Source organism: Acipenser ruthenus, chromosome 2, assembly GCF_902713425.1.
Source record: "Acipenser ruthenus chromosome 2, fAciRut3.2 maternal haplotype, whole genome shotgun sequence".
Classification (NCBI taxonomy): domain Eukaryota; kingdom Metazoa; phylum Chordata; class Actinopteri; order Acipenseriformes; family Acipenseridae; genus Acipenser; species Acipenser ruthenus.
In genome coordinates this window covers 42,157,424-42,179,828 of record NC_081190.1, presented here as the reverse complement: position 1 = coordinate 42,179,828, position 22,405 = coordinate 42,157,424, and the positions used below count along the sequence as shown (strand labels likewise).

Here is a 22,405-nt window from a genome sequence, read left to right as displayed (position 1 = left end):
AAAAAGTGTGTTCCAGTTGTTTGCATCAAGAAACACTTCTGAAAATATAACTGTTTATTTCCATCTCTCCTCATCATGTCTCAACAGTTGCATGTTTAAAAGCCGCCTGCCATGAGCACCACAAAACAAACCATTACCTGTATTTAAAAAGTTAACTCCTCACTTTATAGCTCTTGTCTCTTCACCTGGGTAATTGGTTTATTTTGAAATTGTAAAAACTAACAGGTCTCCTCATTTGAAAACCTTCTCAAACATCTTAAAAAATATCTTTATTTTTATATAGCGCCTTTCATAGTGGACCACCATCACAAAGTACTTTACAGAGGTAGGCTGTGAACTGTGCATTATATGCAGAGTCACTTACAATAGGACATTGATTTAGCATCTCATCCAGAGGATGGAGCACAAGGTTAAGTGTCTTACTCAGGGTCACACAGTGAGTGAGTGAGTCAGTGGCAGAGGTGGGATTTGAACCGGTGACCTTCTTGTTACAAGCCCTGGACTTTAACCACTGGACCACACTGTCTTATAAGCTGCCTGTCTTCAGTTCAAGTCACTCACATATTACTTGCTTATGTTTCCAACATGTTATTTCCTAGATCTAAGGCTGCTTTGCATTTCATTATACCAGACAATGCCTCTGAAATTAAAAGCCACTTATAAATATTGTAAACAACAAGTTGGCATCTCAGTGAAATCTGCCTCAAACCTCGTGCATCTCAGGGTAGGTGCTTGTTACGCAATTACATTAGCATTCTTGAGGGTCTTTAAAACAAGCAGTGGAAAGCAATATGGATAGGCCATACTGAACAGTAGTATTTAAATCATATGATGATTCAAGTTATAGATGTTTTGAAACAGTAAATATGCATGCTGCGTAACTAGATAATATTTAGTGTAAATATAAATGCTAATACTAAAAAGATTAATATAAAATGTAATGTTTCATGTTATTGTAAAACATGTATAAATATATTTGAAACAGAAATCAAAATATCTGAATATTTATAAATATTCCCAACATTTTAAATATTTATACTTAGAATCATATCAAATAAAACTTGAAATATTTTAATTTTCAAAATCAATATTTATCCCAGGTCTGCTAACTACAGCTTTTAAACAAACAGGCCTTCCAGATAGATCCCAAATTATGAAAGTCTTACCTGGAATATGCTGGCTCCGTAGGGTGTCCTCCAAGCATTCAGCAGGTTATCTTTCCCAGTGCTCACAAACCACTTACCTATTGGAATAAAAAAGCAGAACAAACAAGCTAATCAAAATTACTCATAGTCTAATAAAAACCAACACAAATTTAAATCACTCGCAAACCCTCGCTTGTAAAAACAAATTGATGCCTGTTTAATTGCTGTGGTTTGGCAAACACTGCTGTAAGAAATATATTAATTGGCTAGATGTTTCTGTACACAGTGCTCAAGTGCTCAGAGACACTCTGAAAACATAATGCAGGAACATTTGGGTCAGCTTGCTAATTCTTACCACAGTAAGCAAACTGCAATGATAGTACACAACTCTCGTGGAGGTGCAGTTGGTACTTGTCTGGTTTGTTCACATGCAACACTTCAACGTTGCTGCTCTCCATTCCCACAGCCAGCCACTCTCCAGTTGGACAGTACCCAAGGGAAAATATCTAAAAGAAGACAATGCATTAACCAATCCAGTCATTGTAAAATCATGTAGCTAAAACATTTCAAAACTTTCTAGCATAACAATTTAACATTATCCAAGTTGATACGGTGTTAAGACTTTTAAGATGATCTTCAATATGCTAGACATTTTTTTTATTGATGGTGTAGAATGGGCTGAGATGTTTTTCATATAATTCCGCCTAAGGTAAAGTTTAAGAGCAGACTAGCCCTTTAATAACATAGCTAAGCCAAAGAAACAGTTAAATCTATTCTTGTCAACTGCAAATACTGTATTTTATTGTTTCTAACAACTTAAAATACATTGCTTAGTAAAATATTTAGGCTTCAAAATGACACCAAAGTTACTTAATTTGTTTGTTATTATTCCATATGCAAAAGGCCAGCAGATTTCATTCGTATTTCCAAAAAAATAATAAAACAATACTCTTAGAACAACAATTGTACTGCCCCCTACATTGTAAGATAAGGCAAGGTACATTACTATTAAACTCTCCGTCACCTTGATCTCTAGCTTACCTGGGAAGTGAAGTCATGTTGCTGCAGCTGCCTTCCTTCTCGGAGGTCCCAGGACCTGACTGTGTTGTCCAAGCCTCCCGTCCACAGCTTGGTGCCATCATTGGAAATATCAATACAGCTGGCTCCATCCGTGTGCCCCTGGAATTGCCTGATAAAATAAATAACAGCTGAATAAAAAGATTTCCTGTCCAAGTTGGAGGTAAACACAGTAATGTTGTTAGTTTTGGACTCGGTTTAAAACATGTCTTCTCTCCAATGTCTGGAGATGCATTTGAATAAACAAATTCTGCTACAACATGAAGTGTGCTTACAATATGTAAACATTTTCCAGGTGTGACTAAAGCAAACCAGGGTGCATGAAAAAAAATGAAAAGAAAATATTTATGATGATCTATTGATCTATTTTATATAGTTCCAATCAATGGATTTAATGTTAAACTATTAAATGACCATATATCATTTACAGACAAGTATGATGACCATAAGATGGAGAATGTTATCTAAAAAAAAGTAAACAATATTACTTACAACTTAAGTTTTGGCTAAAAGTGAATGGTACATTGTGAATATAAAACAGGGATAAAACTACAGCATATGATTTAGCATATGGCCTTGTGGCGGAGTGTCCCGCCCCTATGTATTTATTTATTATTATTTGTATTTTTGTTTGCGGTGCGGATAAAAGCGCCGTGTCTTTTGTTATTTATAATTTAAAACCCCATGAGGATGCGTGGCTGATCAGCTACTGATTATTTAACTAGCTGACAGTCACGCATCCTTACCAAACGCGTGCAGACTGTGGCCGAGGGGTAATAAGATAATTAACAGCTAGTTAACTCCTCGGCCAGAGTATAAGAACCTGCAGCTGTCAGTGCTGCGGGGTTGAGTGTACAGAGGAGAGTACGGGAGAACATGGGAGAGCGAGCGAAAAACAATTGCTATATTTAAAAATATACTTGTTTCTGTTTGTTTGGCCATCGCGCCTTTTTGTTTTGTGTTTTGTTGTTTTGTTCAAATCTTTTGTTTTGTTTATTTAGTTAGCCTGCCACAGGCCTATAGGCTGTTCAGAGTCCATAGGTTTAAATCTTGCTTGACTGCTTTTCAAACTAACAACCACACAAAAAGAGTTTCCCTGAAAAAAACATCATAAACTTTTTGGAATTTAAGATGCAGAATTGAAAATGACTTGACGTATTTACACATAGATGCACTCAGCGGTGCAGAGAGGCTGCATACCTGCTGTTTTTACACATAAAAAAATCCAAAATGCGCACTAAAAAGAAAACCGATAAAGAACCTTGAAGAACACACGTGTAGTTGTTGTACAGAGTTCAAAGTAACATTGCAGTTAAAATGGAAGGCTCTTTTTTAATTCCTACCTCATTACCATTAAAGATTGTACAGTACTGTATTTAAATCGAGATTACTCATGACTTCTAGGTAATGTTGCATTTTACCCCCTGAAAATACATTTTACTCTCAGTGTTAAAACTAGAGGGTAAGTTACTCCCAGACCCAAAACCGTATTTTGAGTGCTGGATGCACTAATATAAGTTTTGGAACACAAGTAGCTTTTAGTCCCTAATTTATGTTCAGTTGTACTATTCCCAGCCACGGATAGTTGCTATATCTACATATTCCTATTTGGTGCAAAAAGAGTTAACAAAACCTTATCCAACATGTCTCCATCAGCTGTTAACTAGCATTCAGATATCTAGATATTTGTCTTGGGTGGTGTAGAGGGTCTCACCTGACTAGTGTCTGGTTGTGCAGGTCCCAGACTGCGATGTTGCCGTCACTGCAGCAGGAGAAGCACACCTTGGAGTCGGGACTGATGGCCAGAGCATAGCAGGCGGGAGCCGAGGACGTCAATTCGGCCTTAATGCGTGGGGTGGGAGCCGCCAGGTCCCAAATGGATAATGTGCTGGCCTCCCCGCCGACAATCAGGGTGCATCCATCAGGCAGCAATTTACAGGAGCGGATGTAGTTATCTCTGTTCTGTAACAGGTTTGTCAAAACAATCAACATTTCCATAAATCTCATTATCAGATGCCAGTCTAGTGTAATTTACTAGAGTACCCTTTTTAGTTATAAAGCACGCTGCTTTCAAGGCCCTTTACCATCAATACTGGGAATATAAAAAATGCTACTAGATCAAGGGCACAGTTTAATTTTGGCAGTGGAATAATAAATCACACTGTGATTTATGTGACTATTATTGTGTGAATTAGCCTTCTTAAATAAACACACTCTGCAAGCTATCTATTTTATTTGCCCTTAACCTGCTCAGACTGGTCAATTGTAGCTAGCTATCTGGAACTGAGCTTTAAAAGAGCAGATACTTCAACCAGAGCAATCAAATCCAAGAACAGCATTGTTTGTTAGCTATGTAATCCTTCCAGCACCCACTCCCCTCTTTTTATATAAAAAAGAGAAAAGAAAAGTGGAGTACTGAAGCTGCATTAAATTGTGTAGTTGACATACTGGTGCTCTTTAAAATGAACGTTCCATATAATTTGAGGTAAATTAAACTTCTGCTGTAACTTCTACTGACCATGGCAAAGAGTTATGTTTTAAATTTAAACCGGTAAGCGAGGGCAAAGTATATAAAACATTTAACGCAAATTGATGTTACTAAAACAGCAGGTGCAGATGGGATAGAACCACAACTCCTTAAGTTTGTTGCTTATGCCCTGAAAAGTCCACTTACTATGTTAATTAACATGTCACTAATGTCTGGTGCAATGCCTCATCAGTTGAAACAAGCTCTAGTATTTCCAATCTTAAAAAGTGGGGATGTTCCTGTTCCGGGCAATTACAGGCCAATATCTGTCTTAACAGTTGTATCAAAGATAATTGAAAGAATTGTCCAAATTCAACTGATTGATTATTTAACAACAAATAATTTATTAACTAATTATCAATCTGGTTTTAGAAAAGCTCATTTCGACAACGACAGCATTGCTGAAATTAACAAATGATATATACTGAGCTACAGAGAAAAAGAAAATAACTGGTGCTATTTGTATTGACTTCTCAAAAGGCCTTTGATTTAGTTAATCATAGAATACTTTAATAAATTAATAAATCTTGGAGTTCCGGCTACTACATTGTTGTGGTTTAAATCATATTTATCAGAACCTTCTCAAGCTGCTGTCTTTGACAGGAGGAAATCTGATTTTATGCCTGTATCCTTAGGTGTCCCTCAGAGGTCAATTCTTGGGCCTCTTATCTTCTATTTTTATTAATGAAATACCTACTGTCTGCAGTAAAAGTTCTGTACATATGTATGCAGATGATAAAAATGGTTTGATTTTAAATGAAAAAAAAAACAAAACAATACAAAATAATAATTCCAAATGTATTATTGTTACTTGTAATAATACACCTTTAGAGAGAGTTGATACTTTTAAAGAGAGTTTACTTTTTAGGGGCAACAGTGTGGAGTAGTGGTTAGGGCTCTGGACTCTTGACTGGAGGGTCGTGGGTTCAATCCCAGGTGGGGGACACTGCTGCTGTACCCTTGAGCAAAGTACTTTACCTAGTTTGGTCCAGTAAAAACCCAACTGTATAAATGGGTAATTGTATGTAAAAATAATGTGATATCTTATAACAATTGTAAGTCACCCTGGATAAGGGCGTCTGCTAATAAATAAATAATAATAACACTTAGGTGTCAATATGGATACAACCCTTAAATTTGAAAAACACAAAATAAAATATGTAGTAAAACTGGGAGAAGACTTGGATTGTTGTATGGCTAGTGTCACTGCAAGGTTTAAATTAGCTAAGCAACTTTTGTTTCCTATTCTGGACTATAATGATGTGATTTACATGACTGCTAGTAAGGAGTCGCTGAAGAAGATTGATAGAGTGTTTAACAGGATTTGTAGATTTGTTCTTCAGAGTACTTCTTTAGAACATCACTGTACCTTGTATTCCAGGTTAAACTTGGTGTCACCTGCTAATAGAAGAAACTTTCACTGGAATCAGATTCTTTTTAAAGGGGCACATAACAAACTGCCTGTTTGAGTAGTCGGTTCCAGGAGTTTACTTGTGATTACAGGCTACGAAATGTTTGTGGTACCAAATATTTTAAAATACCGATGGTAAGACGTGCTACTGGAAGGAAATCTTATTTTATTTTATTTTATTTTTTTCTGCAGTTTCAGAATGGAACGCATTGCCAGTAGGACTTAGATCAGAGACTTTCCATCGTCATTAACAATTTTGTTGTATCATTATTTGAAGAAGCCCTGTGTATGTATGTGATGTTGTTCTTTGAGGAGCATTTAAACTAGGGCAACAACTCAGGTATGACAGCCATTAAATGTATTTATCTAAATGCTTGAAGTCTCAAACAAAATGTTAGAACTTGAAGCTACTGCACTAACAAGTAACTACGATGTGATAGGTGTTACAGAAACTTGGTTGTCTGAGAGTGATGGAGACGAATATAATATTAGTTGGTACACACTGTATAGGAAAGACAGGCAGGACAGAAGAGGCGGAGGGGTAGCGCTATACATAAGAAATAGTCTTGAAGCTCAGGTGTTAAATCTGGACGAAGAAAACAACGTTGAATCAATATGGGTCAGAATAATGGACAAAAATTCAAAAGGCATAATAGGAGCATGCTATAGACCGCCAAATTCAGACGCAGAGCAAAATAATCTGTTCTACAATGACATTAGAAATGTGTGTAGCAAAGGAGAAGCCATACTAATGGGGGATTTCAACTTCCCCCATATAAAATGGGAAAACCCGGTGGGGAGCACGACAGACGAAATTGAAATGGTGAAAATGTCAAATGACTGCTTCCTAACGCAATTTGTCAAGGCACCAACTAGGGGGGAGGCATGCCTTGATTTAGACTTTTCAAATAACGAAGACAGAACAACTAAAACAAAAGTCAGAGAGCCACTGGCAAACTCAGACCACAACATGGTCTCATTTGAAGTGATTTTTAAAACCCAAAAAGTAATGACTAAAGCTAAGGTTTACAATTTTAGAAAAGCAAAATATGAAGGTAAGAAACAGACTAACAGAAGTAGATTGGAGTAAAATAGAAAAAAACATCCACAGAAAAAGGATGGCTGTTGTTTTAAAAATGTAGTACTAGAGGCGCAAAACAACATCCCAAAAGTAGACAAATCTAAATCTAAAACAAAATGGCCAAAATGGTTTAATAGATCAATTTAAAAAAAATATTCAGCGAAAAGGCACTTTACAGAGCGTTTAAAAGGGACCAAAAACAAAGTACACAGAAAGAGTACTTGGAACTGCAAACGCAAGTCAAAAAGGAAGTTAGAAAGGCCATGAGAGAGATAGAAATGAACATTGCTAAGGGGGCTAAAACCAATTCCAAAATGTTTTTCCAATATTATAACAGCAAGAGAACATTTAAAGAGGAGGTTAAATGTCTAAGACACAAATAGCAAAATCAACAAAGAAAAAAAAAGCAAATGTATTAAATTTCACAGGTTTTTACAAAGGAGGATATGGACAACATGCCCCACATGTCGACCTATTCCTATCCAGTTTTAAATAACTTTAGCAGAACAGAGGCATGAGTGTTAAAGGGACTAGGAGCTCTTAAAATAAATCTCCTGGACCGGATGAGATCCTCCCAATAGTACTCAAAGAAATGAAAGAAGTTATTTACAAACCGCTAACCAAGATCATGCAACAGTCTCTTGACATAGGGGTTGTACCGACAGACTGGAAAATTGCAAACGTAATACCGATCCACAAAAAGGGAGACAAAACCAAACCAGGTAACTACAGACCAATAAGCCTGACTTCTATTATATGTAAACTTATGGAAACTATAATAAGATCCAAAACGGAAAATTACCTGTATGGTAACAGTATCCTGGGAGACAGTCAGCATGGTTTTAGGAAAGGGAGATTGTGTCTAACTAACCTGCTTGATTAGAGGAGAATCCTAAAAATGGAGCGAGGGAACCAGTGGTGTAACACAGGGATCAGTATTAGGTCCTCTGCTATTCCTAATCTACATTAATTATTTCGATTCTGGTATAGTAAGCAAACTTGTTAAATTTGCAGACGACACAAAATAGGAGGCGTGGCAAACACTGTTGCAGCAGCAAAGGTCATTCAAAATGATCTAGACAGCATTCAGAACTGGGCAGACACATGGCAAATTACATTTAATAGAGAAAAGTGTAAGGTACTGCATGCAGGCAACAAAAATGTATATTATAAATATCATATGGGAGATACTGAAATTGAAGAAGGAATCTATGCAAAAAAACCTAGGAGTTTATGTTGACTCAGAAATGTCTTAATCTAGACAATGTGGGGAAGCTATAAAAAAGGCCAACAAGATGCTCGGATATATTGTGAAAAGTGTTGAATTTAAATCAAGGGAAGTAATGTTAAAATTAACAATGCATTAGTAAGACCTCATCTAGAATATTGTGTTCAGTTCTGGTCACCTTGCTACAAAAAGGATATTGCTACTCTAGAAATAGTGCAAAGAAGAGTGACCAGAATTATCCCAGGTTTAAAAGGCATGTCGTATGTAGACAGGCTAAAATAACTGAATCTATTCAGTCTTGAACAAAGATGAGTATGAAGTGATCTGATTCAAGCATTCAAAATTCTAAAAGGTATGGACAATGTCGACCCAGGGGACTTTTTCGACCTGAAAAAAGAAACAAGGACCAGGGGTCACAAATGGAGATTAGATAAAGGGGCTTTAGAACACAAAATAGGAGGTACTTTTTTTACACTGAGAATTGTGAGGGTCTGGAACCAACTCCCCAGTAATGTTGTTGAAGCTGACACCCTGGGATTCTTCAAGAAGCTGCTTGATGAGATTCTGGGATCAATAAGCTATTAACAACCAAACGAGCAAGATGGGCCGAATGGCCTCCTCTCATTTGTAAACTTTATGTTCTTATGTTGTGTGAAGTTTTAAATGTGTTTTATGTGACTGTAATTTAAAAGACAGATCATATAACTGTACTGGTTGGTTTTTTGTATTTATTATGTAGCGAGAGAAGTTTAAAAAAATAAATACATAACTAACGAGTTCAACCTAGTAACAAATGTCTGGGTTCATCTTTCTCCAAAAGAACACATTCAAAAAGACAGTGCATAGAAAAATAAATAAATAGTTGCCTAGTTGTATAGTTGTCCAACAACAGAAAACAGAACCAGCAGCCCCTTACTTATTTGCGAATAAAGTGTCTATCCACCCAGGCAATGCCACCATTTCCTGGTTCAGTCTCCAAGGAGTGACTGCTCCAGAACAGTATGTCCTATTCACTTACCAAGCAGTCCAGCTGAGACACTGGGCTCTTGTTGCCTGGCTGGCTAATGTCCCAGACCTTCACACAGCCCTTGCCACCAGTATACACATGTCTAGTGGGATTGCTGATGGTAACTGCACACACCACCTCTCCGTGACTCAAAGTGTTGATCTGACGGGCGTGCCGAGGGATCCCCGGACCAATCAGAGCATCAGGAGGGAAGGGCACAGGCTGCATCTGGCCGTCCGCACTCACATGAAACGAGTATGCTCTGTGTGAAAGGCAAGTCGGAAACATCAGCAACTATGGAATAGTTTTTTGTATATTGTACTGTACTTTTCTAGTGTGATTGGTTTGTTGTAATTTTCTTTTTCACATGATGGGAACCATCTAAGAAGCAGCAAGTAACTAGTTAAGCAAGATATGACATGTCCTTCCTGGCCTGTACACAAATGTAAACTTTCAATAAGAGTTAATAACATGGGTGCATTACAAAGCAAAGAGGAGACTTCCATTTGCATTACGTGCAGTTGTACATTTATAAAGAAAAAGGCATTGGTTTCCTCCATCATCAATGAGATATTATTACTATTATACAAACTATAAGCAATCTATTGGAAAGAGCCCATAATTACAACTGCTCACATTGCAGACCTTACTTAAAAACTCATAATAAATATCAGTCTACATAAATAAAAGCACCAAAAATAAAGCAAATGTTTGTTTTTAAAAGTGAAGTTTACTTACGGTTTTCCGCCAGGAATGCCTGCCAGATTTGGAGGAATTCCTCGCATGTGAGGATGTGGGTCGAACCCAACCTAATACCAAAACAAACAAATACTGTTCATAAATCCGAAAGCACCTCAAGAAATAACCATCTGCCCGTGGCATTTCTTAGCCCCTATATCTTTATCCCACCCCTCCAGTTAACTATTTTGATTTATACAGACAGCAAGCAAAATGTCCACTTTACAAATCAAGTTGCAGACTAGTACACAATTACAATACCACTCATCATGGCTCTACAAAGCAGCTGTGCACAGAACGGGTTGTAGCAAGAGTTAAATACACAATGTAGATGTATGTTTTTCATTTCAGAACAATTTGAAAAGTAAACCTAGATACAAGAGCAAATAAAGAAGGGTGTTTAAAAAACAATGTTTAAATTGGTTGTCTGCCCCAAGAAATCAATTTTTATGTTTATTTTTTAATAAATCCTCCCCAGAAGGACAAGGGTTAGTCAACCATTTGGGTATGGAGTCATGAAAAGAAAGAACTGGAACCAGGGGAGTAGATGATCCTGATTACCTACTGAAATCCTGATTACCTACTGCCTACTACTACAATAACAGAAAGAGCCAAAAGCATTACAATGTATTCTTTATAGTAATGAGATCAAGCCTTCTTACTGTAAAAGTCCAATAAAAACCAACACCCAAACCACAGCCTCCTTGAACTGGAAACTGTGTTGTTGATAGCCCAATCAACAATAATTTATTTCAGGCAAAGAAAAAGAAAACCTGCCTAGGGGAAATCCAATAAAACAGAGCAGCTCACCTTGGTCCTTTTAAATAAGGTTTGTTTTATTTAGGACTTTTACAACTTTGCAGCTGCGTGTATTTTTCTGATAAGCTGAAACTCGGAGCAGCTCATTCAAATCCCGCGGCGTTCTGGGACACTGGGGAGGAGCGGAGCACGCAGCACAAAAACAAACAAAGGCAGACAGGCTTCCCAGTGACAGCGTGTGGAAGCGACAGCGTGTGAGAAGTACGAGTGGACAAGTACAACGCAGTTAGAAGCAGTTTGAAAGCAGGTTGACAGCTGCAGAAGCTACACTAAACTAAAAAAAAAACAAAAAAAAAAAAAAACATGGTCTTCAAGCCAGTAATCTGTGACAACTGCATGATGTGGGAAATCCGAGAAAACCCAACAGAGCTCAACCAAGTTTGTGTAAAGTGCCGCACGATCCAGGACTTGCTTCAGCGAATAAGCCTGCTAGAAAAGGAGCTGGAGGAAATGAGACAGCAACAGGCGCTTGAGGAGCTGACACACCCACAATTCATGGAAGTCTGCACCCCTAGCAGACTGAAAGCCACCAGGGAGATGGAAGAGAGTCGAAACAGGCAGAAGGAGGGAAAAAAAGAAACTTCGTCAAACACAACCACCAGAAATCCAGACAGCCAACAAATTTGAGCCACTTCAACATTTAGATGACCAAAACCAACATCAAGAGAATGAAAGAAACAACACCCAGGACGCTATAAACAGTGCTGGCCAGGCAGCAAAAAGAAGGGAGGTCATGATTGTTGGGGACTCCATACTGAGAAACACAGCAAGTTCAGTTTGCAGTTTGGACCCCCTTACTACAACAGTGTGCTGCCTTCCAGGAGCCTCAGTCAAGCGCATCACTGAGAATGTGGACAGGCTCCTAGAACGAACAGGAGACGACCCGGTAGTAGTCGTCCACATTGGTACAAACAACATTGGTAGAGACAGGCCAGGATCTGCAAAACAAATTCAGAGAGCTAGGAAGGAAATTAAAAGACAAGACCAAAACTGTGGTATTTTCTGGGATACTGCCGGTGTCTTGCAAAGGACCATATGGACAGCTGGAAATACAAAATCAAAATGCATGGCTGAAATCGTGGTGCACACAGGAAGGCTTCACCTTTCTTGAACATTGGAGCACTTTCTACAACAAGGACTATCTATACAGGTAGGACGGACTGCACTTAAACAGAAAAGGAACCAATCTACTCAGAGAAAGGATCCTTCAGGCGGTCCAGAAGCATTTAAACTAGAAAGGAAGGGGGGAGAAAACAAAAAAAACAGAAGGGAGACCACATCAAAACAAGGGCAACAACTCAGGTAAGACCACTATTAATTGTATTTATCTTAATGCTAGAAGTCTCAGAAAAAAAAATGTTAGAACTTGAAGCTACTGCACTAACAAGTAACTACGATGCGACAGGTGTTACAGAAACTTAGTTGTCTGAGAGTGATGGAGACGAATATAATATTAGTGGGTACACACTATATAGGAAAGACAGGCAGGACAGAAGAGGCGGAGGGGTAGCGCTATACATAAGAAATAGTCTTGAAGCCCAGGTGTTAAATCTGGACGAAGAAAACAACCTGAATCAATATGGGTCAGAATAACGGACACAAATCCAAAAGGCATAATAGGAGCATGCTATAGACCGCCAAATTCAGACGCAGAGCAAAATAATCTGTTCTACAATGACATTAGAAATGTGTGTAGAAAAGGAGAAGCCATACTAATGGGGGATTTCATCTTCCCCCATATAAAATGGGAAAACCCGATGGGGGGCACGACGGACAAAATTGAAATGGTGGAAATGACAAATGACTGCTTCCTAACACAATTTGTCAAGGCACCGACTAGAGGGGAGGCATGCCTTGACTTAGTCTTTTCAAATAATGAAGACAGAATAACTAAAAAGGAGGTCAGAGAGCCATTGGCAAACTCAGACCACAACATGGTCTCATTTGAAGTATTTTTTAAAACCCCCAAAGTAATGACTAAAGCTAAGGTTTACAATTTTAGAAAAGCAAACTACGAAGGTATGAAACAGAGACTAATAGAAGTAGACTGGAGTAAAATAGAGAAAACATCCACAGAAAAAGGATGGCTGTATTTTAAAAATGTAGTACTAGAGGCACAAAACAATTACATACCAAAAGTAGACAAACCTAAATCTAAAACAAAATGGCCAAAATGGTTTAATAGATCAATTTAAAAAAATATTCAGCGAAAAAAGGCACTTTACAGAGCATTTAAAATGGACCAAAAACAAAGCATACAGAAAGAGTACTTGGAACTGCAAACACAAGTCAAAAAGGAAGTTAGAAAGGCCAAAAGAGAGATAGAAATCAATATTGCTAAGGGGGCTAAAACCAATTCCAAAATGTTTTTCCAATATTATAACAGCAAGAGAACATTCAAAGAGGAGGTTAAATGTCTAAGAGACCCAAATGGCAAAAAAATAGATGAAGAAAAAAAAATAGCAAATATATTAAATGATTACTTTTCACAGGTTTTTACAAAGGAGGACACGGACAACATGCCCCACATGTCGACCTGTTCCTATCCAGTTTTAAATAACTTTAGCATAACAGAGGCAGAAGTGTTAAAGGGACTAGGAACTCTTAAAATAAACAAATCCCCTGGGCCAGATGAGATCCTCCCAATTGTACTCAAAGAAATGAAAGAAGTTATTTACAAACCGCTAACCAAGATCATGCAACAGTCTCTTGACACAGGGGTTGTACCGACAGACTGGAAAATTGCAAATGTAATACCGATCCACAAAAAGGGAGACAAAACCGAAATAGGTAACTACAGACCAGTAAGCCTGACTTCTATTATGTGTAAACTTATGGAAACTATAATAAGATCCAAAATGGAAAATTAACTATATTGTAACAATATCCTGGGAGACAGCCAGCATGGTTTTAGGAAAGGGAGATCATGTCTAACTAACCTACTTGACTTTTTTGAGGATGCAACATTGAAAATGGACAACTGCAAAGCATACGACATGGTCTATTTAGATTTCCAGAAAGCTTTTGACAAAGTCCCGCATAAAAGATTAATTCTCAAACTGAACACAGTAGGGATTCAAGGAAATGCATGCACATAGATCAGGGAGTGGTTAACAGGTAGAAAACAGAAAATACTGATTAGAGGAGAAACCTCAAAATGGAGTGAGGTAACCAGTGGTGTACCACAGGGATGAGTATTAGGTCCTATGCTATTCCTAATCTACATTAATTATTTCGATTCTGGTATAGTAAGTAAACTCGTTAAATTTGCAGACGACACAAAAATAGGAGGAGTGGCAAACACTGTTGTAGCAGCAAAGGTCATTCAAAATGATCTAGACAGCATTCAGAATTGGGCAGACACATGGCAAATGAAATTTAATAGAGAAAAGTGTAAAGTATTGCATGCGGGCAATAAAAATGTGCATTATAAATATCATATGGGAGATAGTGAAATTGAAGAAGGGAACTATGAAAAAGATCTAGTTTATGTTGACTCAGAAATGTCTTCATCTAGACAATGTGGGGAAGCTATAAAAAAGGCCAACAAGATGCTCAGCTATATTGTGAGCAGTGTTGAAATTAAATCAAGGGAAGTAATGTTAAAACTCTGCAATGCATTAGTAAGACCTCAACTAGAATATTGTGTTCAGTTCTGGTCACCTCGTTACAAAAAGGATGTTGCTGCTCTAGAAAGAGTGCAAAGAAGAGCAACCAGAATTATCCCAGGTTTAAAAGGCATGTCGTATGCAGACAGGCTAAAAGAATTGAATCTATTCAGTCTTGAATAAAGAAGACTACGCGGCGATCTGATTCAAACATTCAAAATCCTAAAAGGTATAGACAATGTAAACCCGGGGGACTTCTTTGACTTGAAAAAAGAAAAAAGGACCAGGGGTCATAAATGGTGATTAGATAAAGGGGCATTCAGAACAGAAAATAGGAGGCACTTTTTTACACAGAGAATTGTGAGGGTCTGGAACCAGCTCCCCAGTAATGCTGTTGAAGCTGACACCCTGGGATCCTTCAAGAAGCTGCTTGATGAGATTCTGGGATCAATAAGCTACTAACAACCAAACGAGCAAGATGGGCTGAATGGCCGCCTCTCGTTTGTAAACTTTCTTATGTTCTTAACTGCTTTCAAAAGCAGTTTATATATATATATATATATATATATATATATACACACACACACACACACACACAACTGCTTTTGACTGGAACTCTCTGCTCCTCCTGCACTAGAAGACTGGCTGTACCTCCTCTACGCTCCCCTGCCTCCAGAGCCCAGTCCTTCTCCACCCTCGCCCCGCAGTGGTGGAATGACCTTCCTACAGATGTCAGGACTGCCCAGTCCCTGACCACCTTCCGGCGCCTCCTCAAGACTCACCTATTCAGACAGCACCTGTAGAACTCTTTTCCCTCTGGACACTATCACTCTTCCTTAATGCGCTTTACTTGCACTTATCTGCCCCCTATTTTACTGCATTTAATCCTGTACTTTACAGAGTACTGTCCTGTAAGTTTTATTCAATCTGTAGTATTTTGCATGTAATCGTATCCTGATGTAACTATCACTAACACTTATCTGCTCCAATATTGTATTTTGTCATATACTTGTACTTACTAGAACTGAAGTCATTGTATTTTATCTTGCTCTTAATTGTATTAATACTTGTACTGTGATTCTTGAAATGTATTTTTGTTTACGACTGTAAGTCGTCCTGGATAAGGGCGTCTGCTAAGAAATTATTATTATTATTATTATTATTATTATTATTATTATTATTATTATTAATAATATTAATAATAATAATAATAATAATAATAATAATAGCTTCATTATTGTCCCCTACATGCAATGCATACCATACTTTTACTACAAATTCACACTCAATATAAAAGGATACTATTAACCACGATATAAATCCAGTATTTGACCGTTCAAAATATTCAAGTATTGTTCAAGCATTCAACCAATAAAACAAAAGCAGCAGAAAGTGTTTGGCTTATGTTGCTGGTAACCATAAAATTACTTTTTTTCATTTAAATTCAAACAACTTCACAGAACAGAGTTTAGCTGCAGGTCTACTGAGGGGTAAAACCAAAAGATGACTTGTTTAGTGAGCATTTATTCACAATTTTCACTCCCCCTTACAAAACATGCATGCTTTCCAAAAATTATAAAATTACCATGGGGGAGCGTCCATAGGCTACCACTGCTGCAGCAGCTGCAGCAGCACTCATCTGAGGTGACATGTTGTGGAGACTGGCGTAAGCACCCCCTGGACTGGTCAGATCTCCATTCATCCCAGCATGGGGCACCATACCAAATGGACCAGGATAGGGACCTGGGACTGCCAAAGGAGCCCTCAACCCTGCAGCTGAAGAGATACAATCACTAATAATACAATATTTGCAATTCACATTACAGCTAAGAAAATGTATCTACAATGTTTATCTGAAGTGCGGCACTCATCATTGCATTTATTTACTCATCAAGGCAAGCTGAAGTGCACAGGTCTAATTCAAAACATGGATGTAAGTGGAAATTAAGCTGGGACTTAATTAGATGCACCTGTTTAAGTGGAAAGACACCATTTCAAAATAAACAATGCATGTTGCTCTAAAAAGGGGCCTGAGTAAATGCACATGGAGAACTAAATTGCCTTGTCGCCCCAAGAGCAGGTTCCCCTTTCACTGTATGAGGTACATTAGTGAGGAACGTGTACGAATGCTTACAAAAAGCCAAAACAGGGATTCATAACTGGACTATTTGACTAGCTCAAAAAAATAAAATTACAAGTTTCACAAGTAGTTTGACGATAAAAAATAATAAAGTATGACTGGGTGTAAAATACTTACCAGAATGATTCGCTAGTTGCTCCATGGATGGAGGCTTGCTTAGACTGGGCCGCAGACTGGGGGTGGCACTGGTGCCTGGCGTGGACGCGTCTCGGCGAGGAGTTGGTGTAGTGGATTTTAACACAGGCGCACTGGCTTTTTCATGCTGGAATCAGTAAACAAACAGAGTTATATTTAATCCAAACCATATTACAGAATGTATCACTACAGCAGCTGAGATGCTAGGCACCAGGTACCATTGATTGCAAACAAAATTTCACAAATTCACACAATGCTGAAAGCATTAACACACATACACACACACCATCAGGATCTGGAACCTTGCCATATACAGTAACAGTTTAAGCACCTAGCCAAGAACTGAACCTCTGTCACCAACTATTGTCATTTTTCCCAGGGCCTTAGGATTCCTTTTTTTTTTTTTTTTTTTTTTTAAAAAAGCCACAAGCCTGGCTTCACGGACGCTACCTACCATGCTCATTTCTTTGGACTTGAGGGACGAGGAGCTGCTTGAGGATGCTGTCGATGCTGGACTGCTGGAAGCATCCTTCTTCAGCAGGCGAGTTTTGTCCACACCATTCTCCCTTGGCGAGTGAGCAGGAGTACCTCGTGGTGAAGCAGGGTCCTGGAAGGGTAACGGCACAGACTTTATTATAGACACAGCCTAAAGAAGTAGCTTCCATCACAGGTGTCAGCCTCAGTCTTAGATCAGCTTGATCTCAGAGAAGACGTTACATTTGCCAGGAGGCTAATCACCATGAGGGTTTCAATCATTTATTTAATAATTTTCATTTCTTTTCCAACCAGGGATGTTTCAATTGACTTATCTTAGCCATTGCTAAACTCAAATCAGCATTGTTTAAGTCATTAAACAATTCTAGACATGAATCAATGCACACTTTATTTGAATTGGATTTACATACATTAGAAAACTTTTTTTAAAGAGCTTTCTTTCTGGAAATATAGCACAACTGTATGAGGTACCGTTTCAGACAAAAGTGTGTCAAATATGGTGCGTAAAAGGTCATGTTACTGTGCTGTAACGGGGCGATGGTCCGAGCTTACCCCCACCCTCAATCACATTATTTACTCAGGAATATGGAGGTCTTTACAGTCACTTGGTAGTGTTCACAGGTATAAATATTTATTTTGCACTAGATACTTCAGTCAAATTGCAAATGACAACTGAGGCTCACAGACTAACATGTTGCACATACAATGACTGACATTTTCACAGACAAGATAAGAAAATAGCATTTTTTATAATTACGTACCGTTATAATTTGTCAATGTTGCAGTTTTCTTCAAGAGACCTTGAGCAAAAAGTTTGATGCATTTTTTTTTTTTTTTTTTAAACAGCGAAAAATCTGCAAAATGTGACATGGCTCCATTGACTCAAAACATTTCTCCTGAGCTCTATATCTCATAATCCCTTGTGCTAAAACCCAATTCCCTCCACGCCGAAACATGACCCTTTGTGCACTATAATACGACTCCTCCCTTGCCAAAACACGACCCTTCGCGCAGCATAACCTGACCCCTCCCTCGCCAACCATGACCCATTGCGCCGCAACTTGATTCCTTACGTGCCAAAACATGACCCTTCAAATAGCCGTATTTGACACACTTGTCAGAAATGCCACCTCATACAACTTAAAGCGATTTGAGTCCTTTACAGCTAAGAAAGACTAATGTTCCAAAAGGCAAGTGATCCTTTTTACTTTTAGTCCACTATGTCCCAGTCTGTTCTGAGGTCCACCTGGGGACAAGGCCAGCAGTGTTAATTACTTACGATACATATAAACCCAAATATAATACTAGAACACTATACAACGCTGACAGCAAACAATTGCAGCACCTAACTTTAGCATTTAATGGTTTTATGTCCCAGCTCATCACATATTTGATCCGATTTAGGTTCCAGCTCATGGCATATTTGATCAGGCTTTTAAACCTTTGTTATTTTGCAGTCCAGTAGGATCAAGATGTAGACACACAGCTCTGTGATGTGCATCTGCAGCTATAAGGTCACAGGTTCAAATTCCAGCTCTGAATGGCTGGAATAGAAGGCATAGATGCAATAAGAATCCAGATCACAGCACTGCATGCTAGAGGCCACTTTCCTCTGGGATAGGGCAAGTTTCTAGTTTCAGAAAGGGGAGGGGTGGTGGTAAAGTAACACAAAATACTCACTGCTATTAGCAAAGTCTGGCTGGTAACCAGGAGCTGGCAATGAATGGTGCTCAAGTATCATGTTCAAGTGTCCTCGAGGACAGATGAAACCAATACTGACAAATGCTGATATTACTCAACACAATATCTACAGGGGTGTGCAATTTAAAAAAAACAAAAAACAAAAAAAAAAAAACACACTTGGATGTCCAAGGGACAAAATGCTAAAGAATCTACTTGCCTCCTCCCGTCGCACAAAACACACACAAAAAAAAGTAGAATATAACTTGTAGGATTTTGGTTTTATTTAACAGTGAACACAATCAATCAATTGGTGATTAACAGGGGCAGATCTAGCCTTGTAGTTTGACAGGTTCACTAAATTCTTCAAGATACACAAAAGGTTCCCTGTGATCCCACCTCACTTCAACATAGTGAGGGCGTTATTCAAATATAAAAATAGCTTCTGCCTGCTTTTTCCACTGAATCAATACATACAACACTGCCTAGTAAAAAAAAAATATATATATATATATATATATATTATATACTACATTTGCCAGGGAAAGTTTCTTGAAATGCTTCTAAACGTAAACTTCCACAATTCTATTTATTTTTTAAACATCAACAAGTACACACATTATAGGCTGCTTATTATAATTAAACTCCTGTTAGTTTAAGATTACACAACAATTTAAATACCGGTAATACCTTAAGCTTAAAAGATTAGTCTGGGTGTTGACGGAAGTTCTCAGGCAGCCATTTCTGGGGTTCTTTGCAACCAATAAAAGATCAGCTTCTTCCACATCTAGCCAATCAGCAGTGATAGGGGTGGGACATAAATACTTCTGCAATTCAGTTTTAAGAAACTTGTGTGGCTCGCTATAAAAATATACACGATGTGTCTTTCTAGCAACAGAACGAAGATAGGATAAAATAAAAAAAAATAAACTAAACTACTTGTCTGATGGACAAAGTATAACGGCAAAACTTTGTTGACCCTCACACAAATCTTCTTGTCCCGGGCGTTAGGCGATACAAATTGCACACCCCTGATCCAATTTAAAATATTTGTCCTGTAATATGCCCCTTAATATTGATTTCGGACTACCCCAAAGATAGAGATGTCACAAACCCACTTATGAGGGTTCTTTATAAAAAAATAATAAAAAAACACAACTAACCTCATTAGAAACGTCAACTACTAAGTTGTCATCACTTTTGTCTCCGTCACTGTCCTGTAAATAGAGACACTTCTTATGCAACAGTCAGTTAGAACAGTAATAGCTGGAAAAACTTTGCGTATGGATTAGTTCAGCTACAAATCGCATTTTAGAAACCAAAAGTACACACACAAATATACTAGTTGGTGTTAATTAAAAACATTGTCCTAAAAATGAAACAAAAAGTTATCCTAACTACAGTAGCAGATCAACTCAATAACGCAGCTCTGTAAAATTCTAAATAATTTGCTTACGTAATGGCTCGAATCTTTATCTTCAACTTTTCTTTTCTTCAAGTCATTTGTAAATTCTGGTCCATTGCGACGTTTATCTGAGCCTCGCAGACTTTCGGGGACCATCAAGGAATTACTCTAGTAAAGACACAATTTAAAAGTCAGTGTTATTTAAAAACAATTTGTTCAGGGCTCCTTCATTAAAAAAGAAATGTGAAAGGCTCTTTAGAAATGTGACACCTACATAGCTTTCCATTCCCATATAATTTAACCCATCAAGAGGCGTAGCCTTTTATTCCCCTATAATCCAGTCCATCAAAAGAGGGGGGCTGTTATTCACTGTGAAGCCAAACTACTCAAACTCCAGGTCAGTCACTATTCACTTGTCTTCTATTCAAAAATCAATGTGCTTAGAGAACAGATTCCTCAGGAATATCTCAGCTCAGAAGCTGTTTATGTATTGCAACAAGAAAGATCAAAATAGTTCACATTTCCTGTTATTTTATTGAGGAAATTCAAGAGAAACAACAAACTAGCTTAGCCTGGTTTCACAAAGAGATTATAAATAATAATAATATTTTTGTACCAACAGTCATTAATATAGCAGAACCACTCCACAGGTCCCATATGGTTTCATAGGAAAATATACATTGTATATATTATACATAAAATAAAAAATTCACAGTGAAATGTGATTAAATAACTGCAAACAAAGCCGCTGATAAGCAAGCAAACAGAAATAAAAGGAAATCTATAGCAACGTTCCACATCAAGACGAAGATGAACAGGGTGCGTTTTTTAAAAGATTTCACAAAATGATCACTGACCCGCGAAATACAAGCAATTTTTATGTTTCAGGTCACACGACAATTTAGCACGCCTTAGATTCCCATCTCTGGCTAAAGGATTAAAACATGTTACAATGAGTTCTTTTAAGTGCAAGATTAGCATATCCAAGGGGGCAATTTGTTCAGTGATGTGTTAAATGCTGTGAACAATACTGAATAAGTTGTGTGAAAAAACCTTCACACAAGGTTCTGCTAAACCCTCATTTGGAAGAGAAAATTGTGTAAAACAAAAAGGGAGAAAGCAGGCTGCCAGAATACTCTTACACCATGTTTTACAGTCCTGCAGCCATTTTGTTTTAATAGCTGTGAATTCATTGTATTTAAATAAATAAAGCCAATCTAAAGTGCAAAAATCATCCTAGTAAATAATGATTTAGGATGACAAGAGAGACAGACAACTGTTTTAAAGCTCTACATGTACAGCACATAAATAGAAATACATGCAATATTTAAAGTCCTGAGGAGCGACACACAGAATACCAACTAGTTGTCTGTCAGCTTCTGGGACAGTAACAGTATACTAAGCTATCTTTCATTCATGGCCAGTCAAGCCCAATAGGTTGCCAGAGGTCTCTCTTGCATGAACACAGACAAGACTCCCTATGAAATGTAATCTAACTCACAGCATTTTTTTTTTATTTTATTTTTTTAACTATCTTATACTCATGATTCTATACGACACATGAATCCACAATGTTCTAGAATTTTCACATCCTAGCCTTGTATTTAATGTATTATGCATTGTTTTTCACTGTATCTTGTAAAGCACTTTGTGATGGCGGTCCACTGTGAAAGGCACTGTATAAAAAAAGACTGACTGATTGATTACCTTTACAACTAGTTGGTAGCCCAAGGTACAGCTCCCTGGAATACAGACAGTAGTTCATGTGAACTATTTTAATGCTGTGAACCCCCCGTAACTCACATCATGCACCACCCGTCAGGCATGCATCCGTACAGTACTGCAAGATTAGCTGTATCTGGCAAAAGTTATGCAGTACCAAGAAAATGAATGTACTGTATTACTGAATT

At 37.9% G+C, this 22,405-nt stretch overlaps 1 protein-coding gene across 11 annotated transcripts in view; it reads right to left on the bottom strand.

Annotated features, from left to right (window-relative positions):
* The window catches only part of LOC117409221 (transducin-like enhancer protein 1), a 68,772-nt gene that overhangs the window by 1,335 nt on the left and 45,032 nt on the right, over positions 1-22,405 (bottom strand). For all 11 annotated transcript variants that reach the window (XM_034014909.3, XM_034014907.3, XM_034014905.3 and 8 more), the window contains 11 exons: positions 20,547-20,663; positions 20,254-20,307; positions 17,370-17,522; positions 16,898-17,042; positions 16,226-16,416; positions 10,214-10,284; positions 9,488-9,737; positions 3,937-4,184; positions 2,187-2,334; positions 1,501-1,651; positions 1,167-1,243 (listed from right to left, as the gene is read on the bottom strand). In XM_034014909.3, the coding sequence (XP_033870800.1) occupies positions 1,167-1,243; positions 1,501-1,651; positions 2,187-2,334; positions 3,937-4,184; positions 9,488-9,737; positions 10,214-10,284; positions 16,226-16,416; positions 16,898-17,042; positions 17,370-17,522; positions 20,254-20,307; positions 20,547-20,663 (1,605 nt within the window). The remainder of the gene's footprint in view (positions 1-1,166; positions 1,244-1,500; positions 1,652-2,186; positions 2,335-3,936; positions 4,185-9,487; positions 9,738-10,213; positions 10,285-16,225; positions 16,417-16,897; positions 17,043-17,369; positions 17,523-20,253; positions 20,308-20,546; positions 20,664-22,405) is intronic.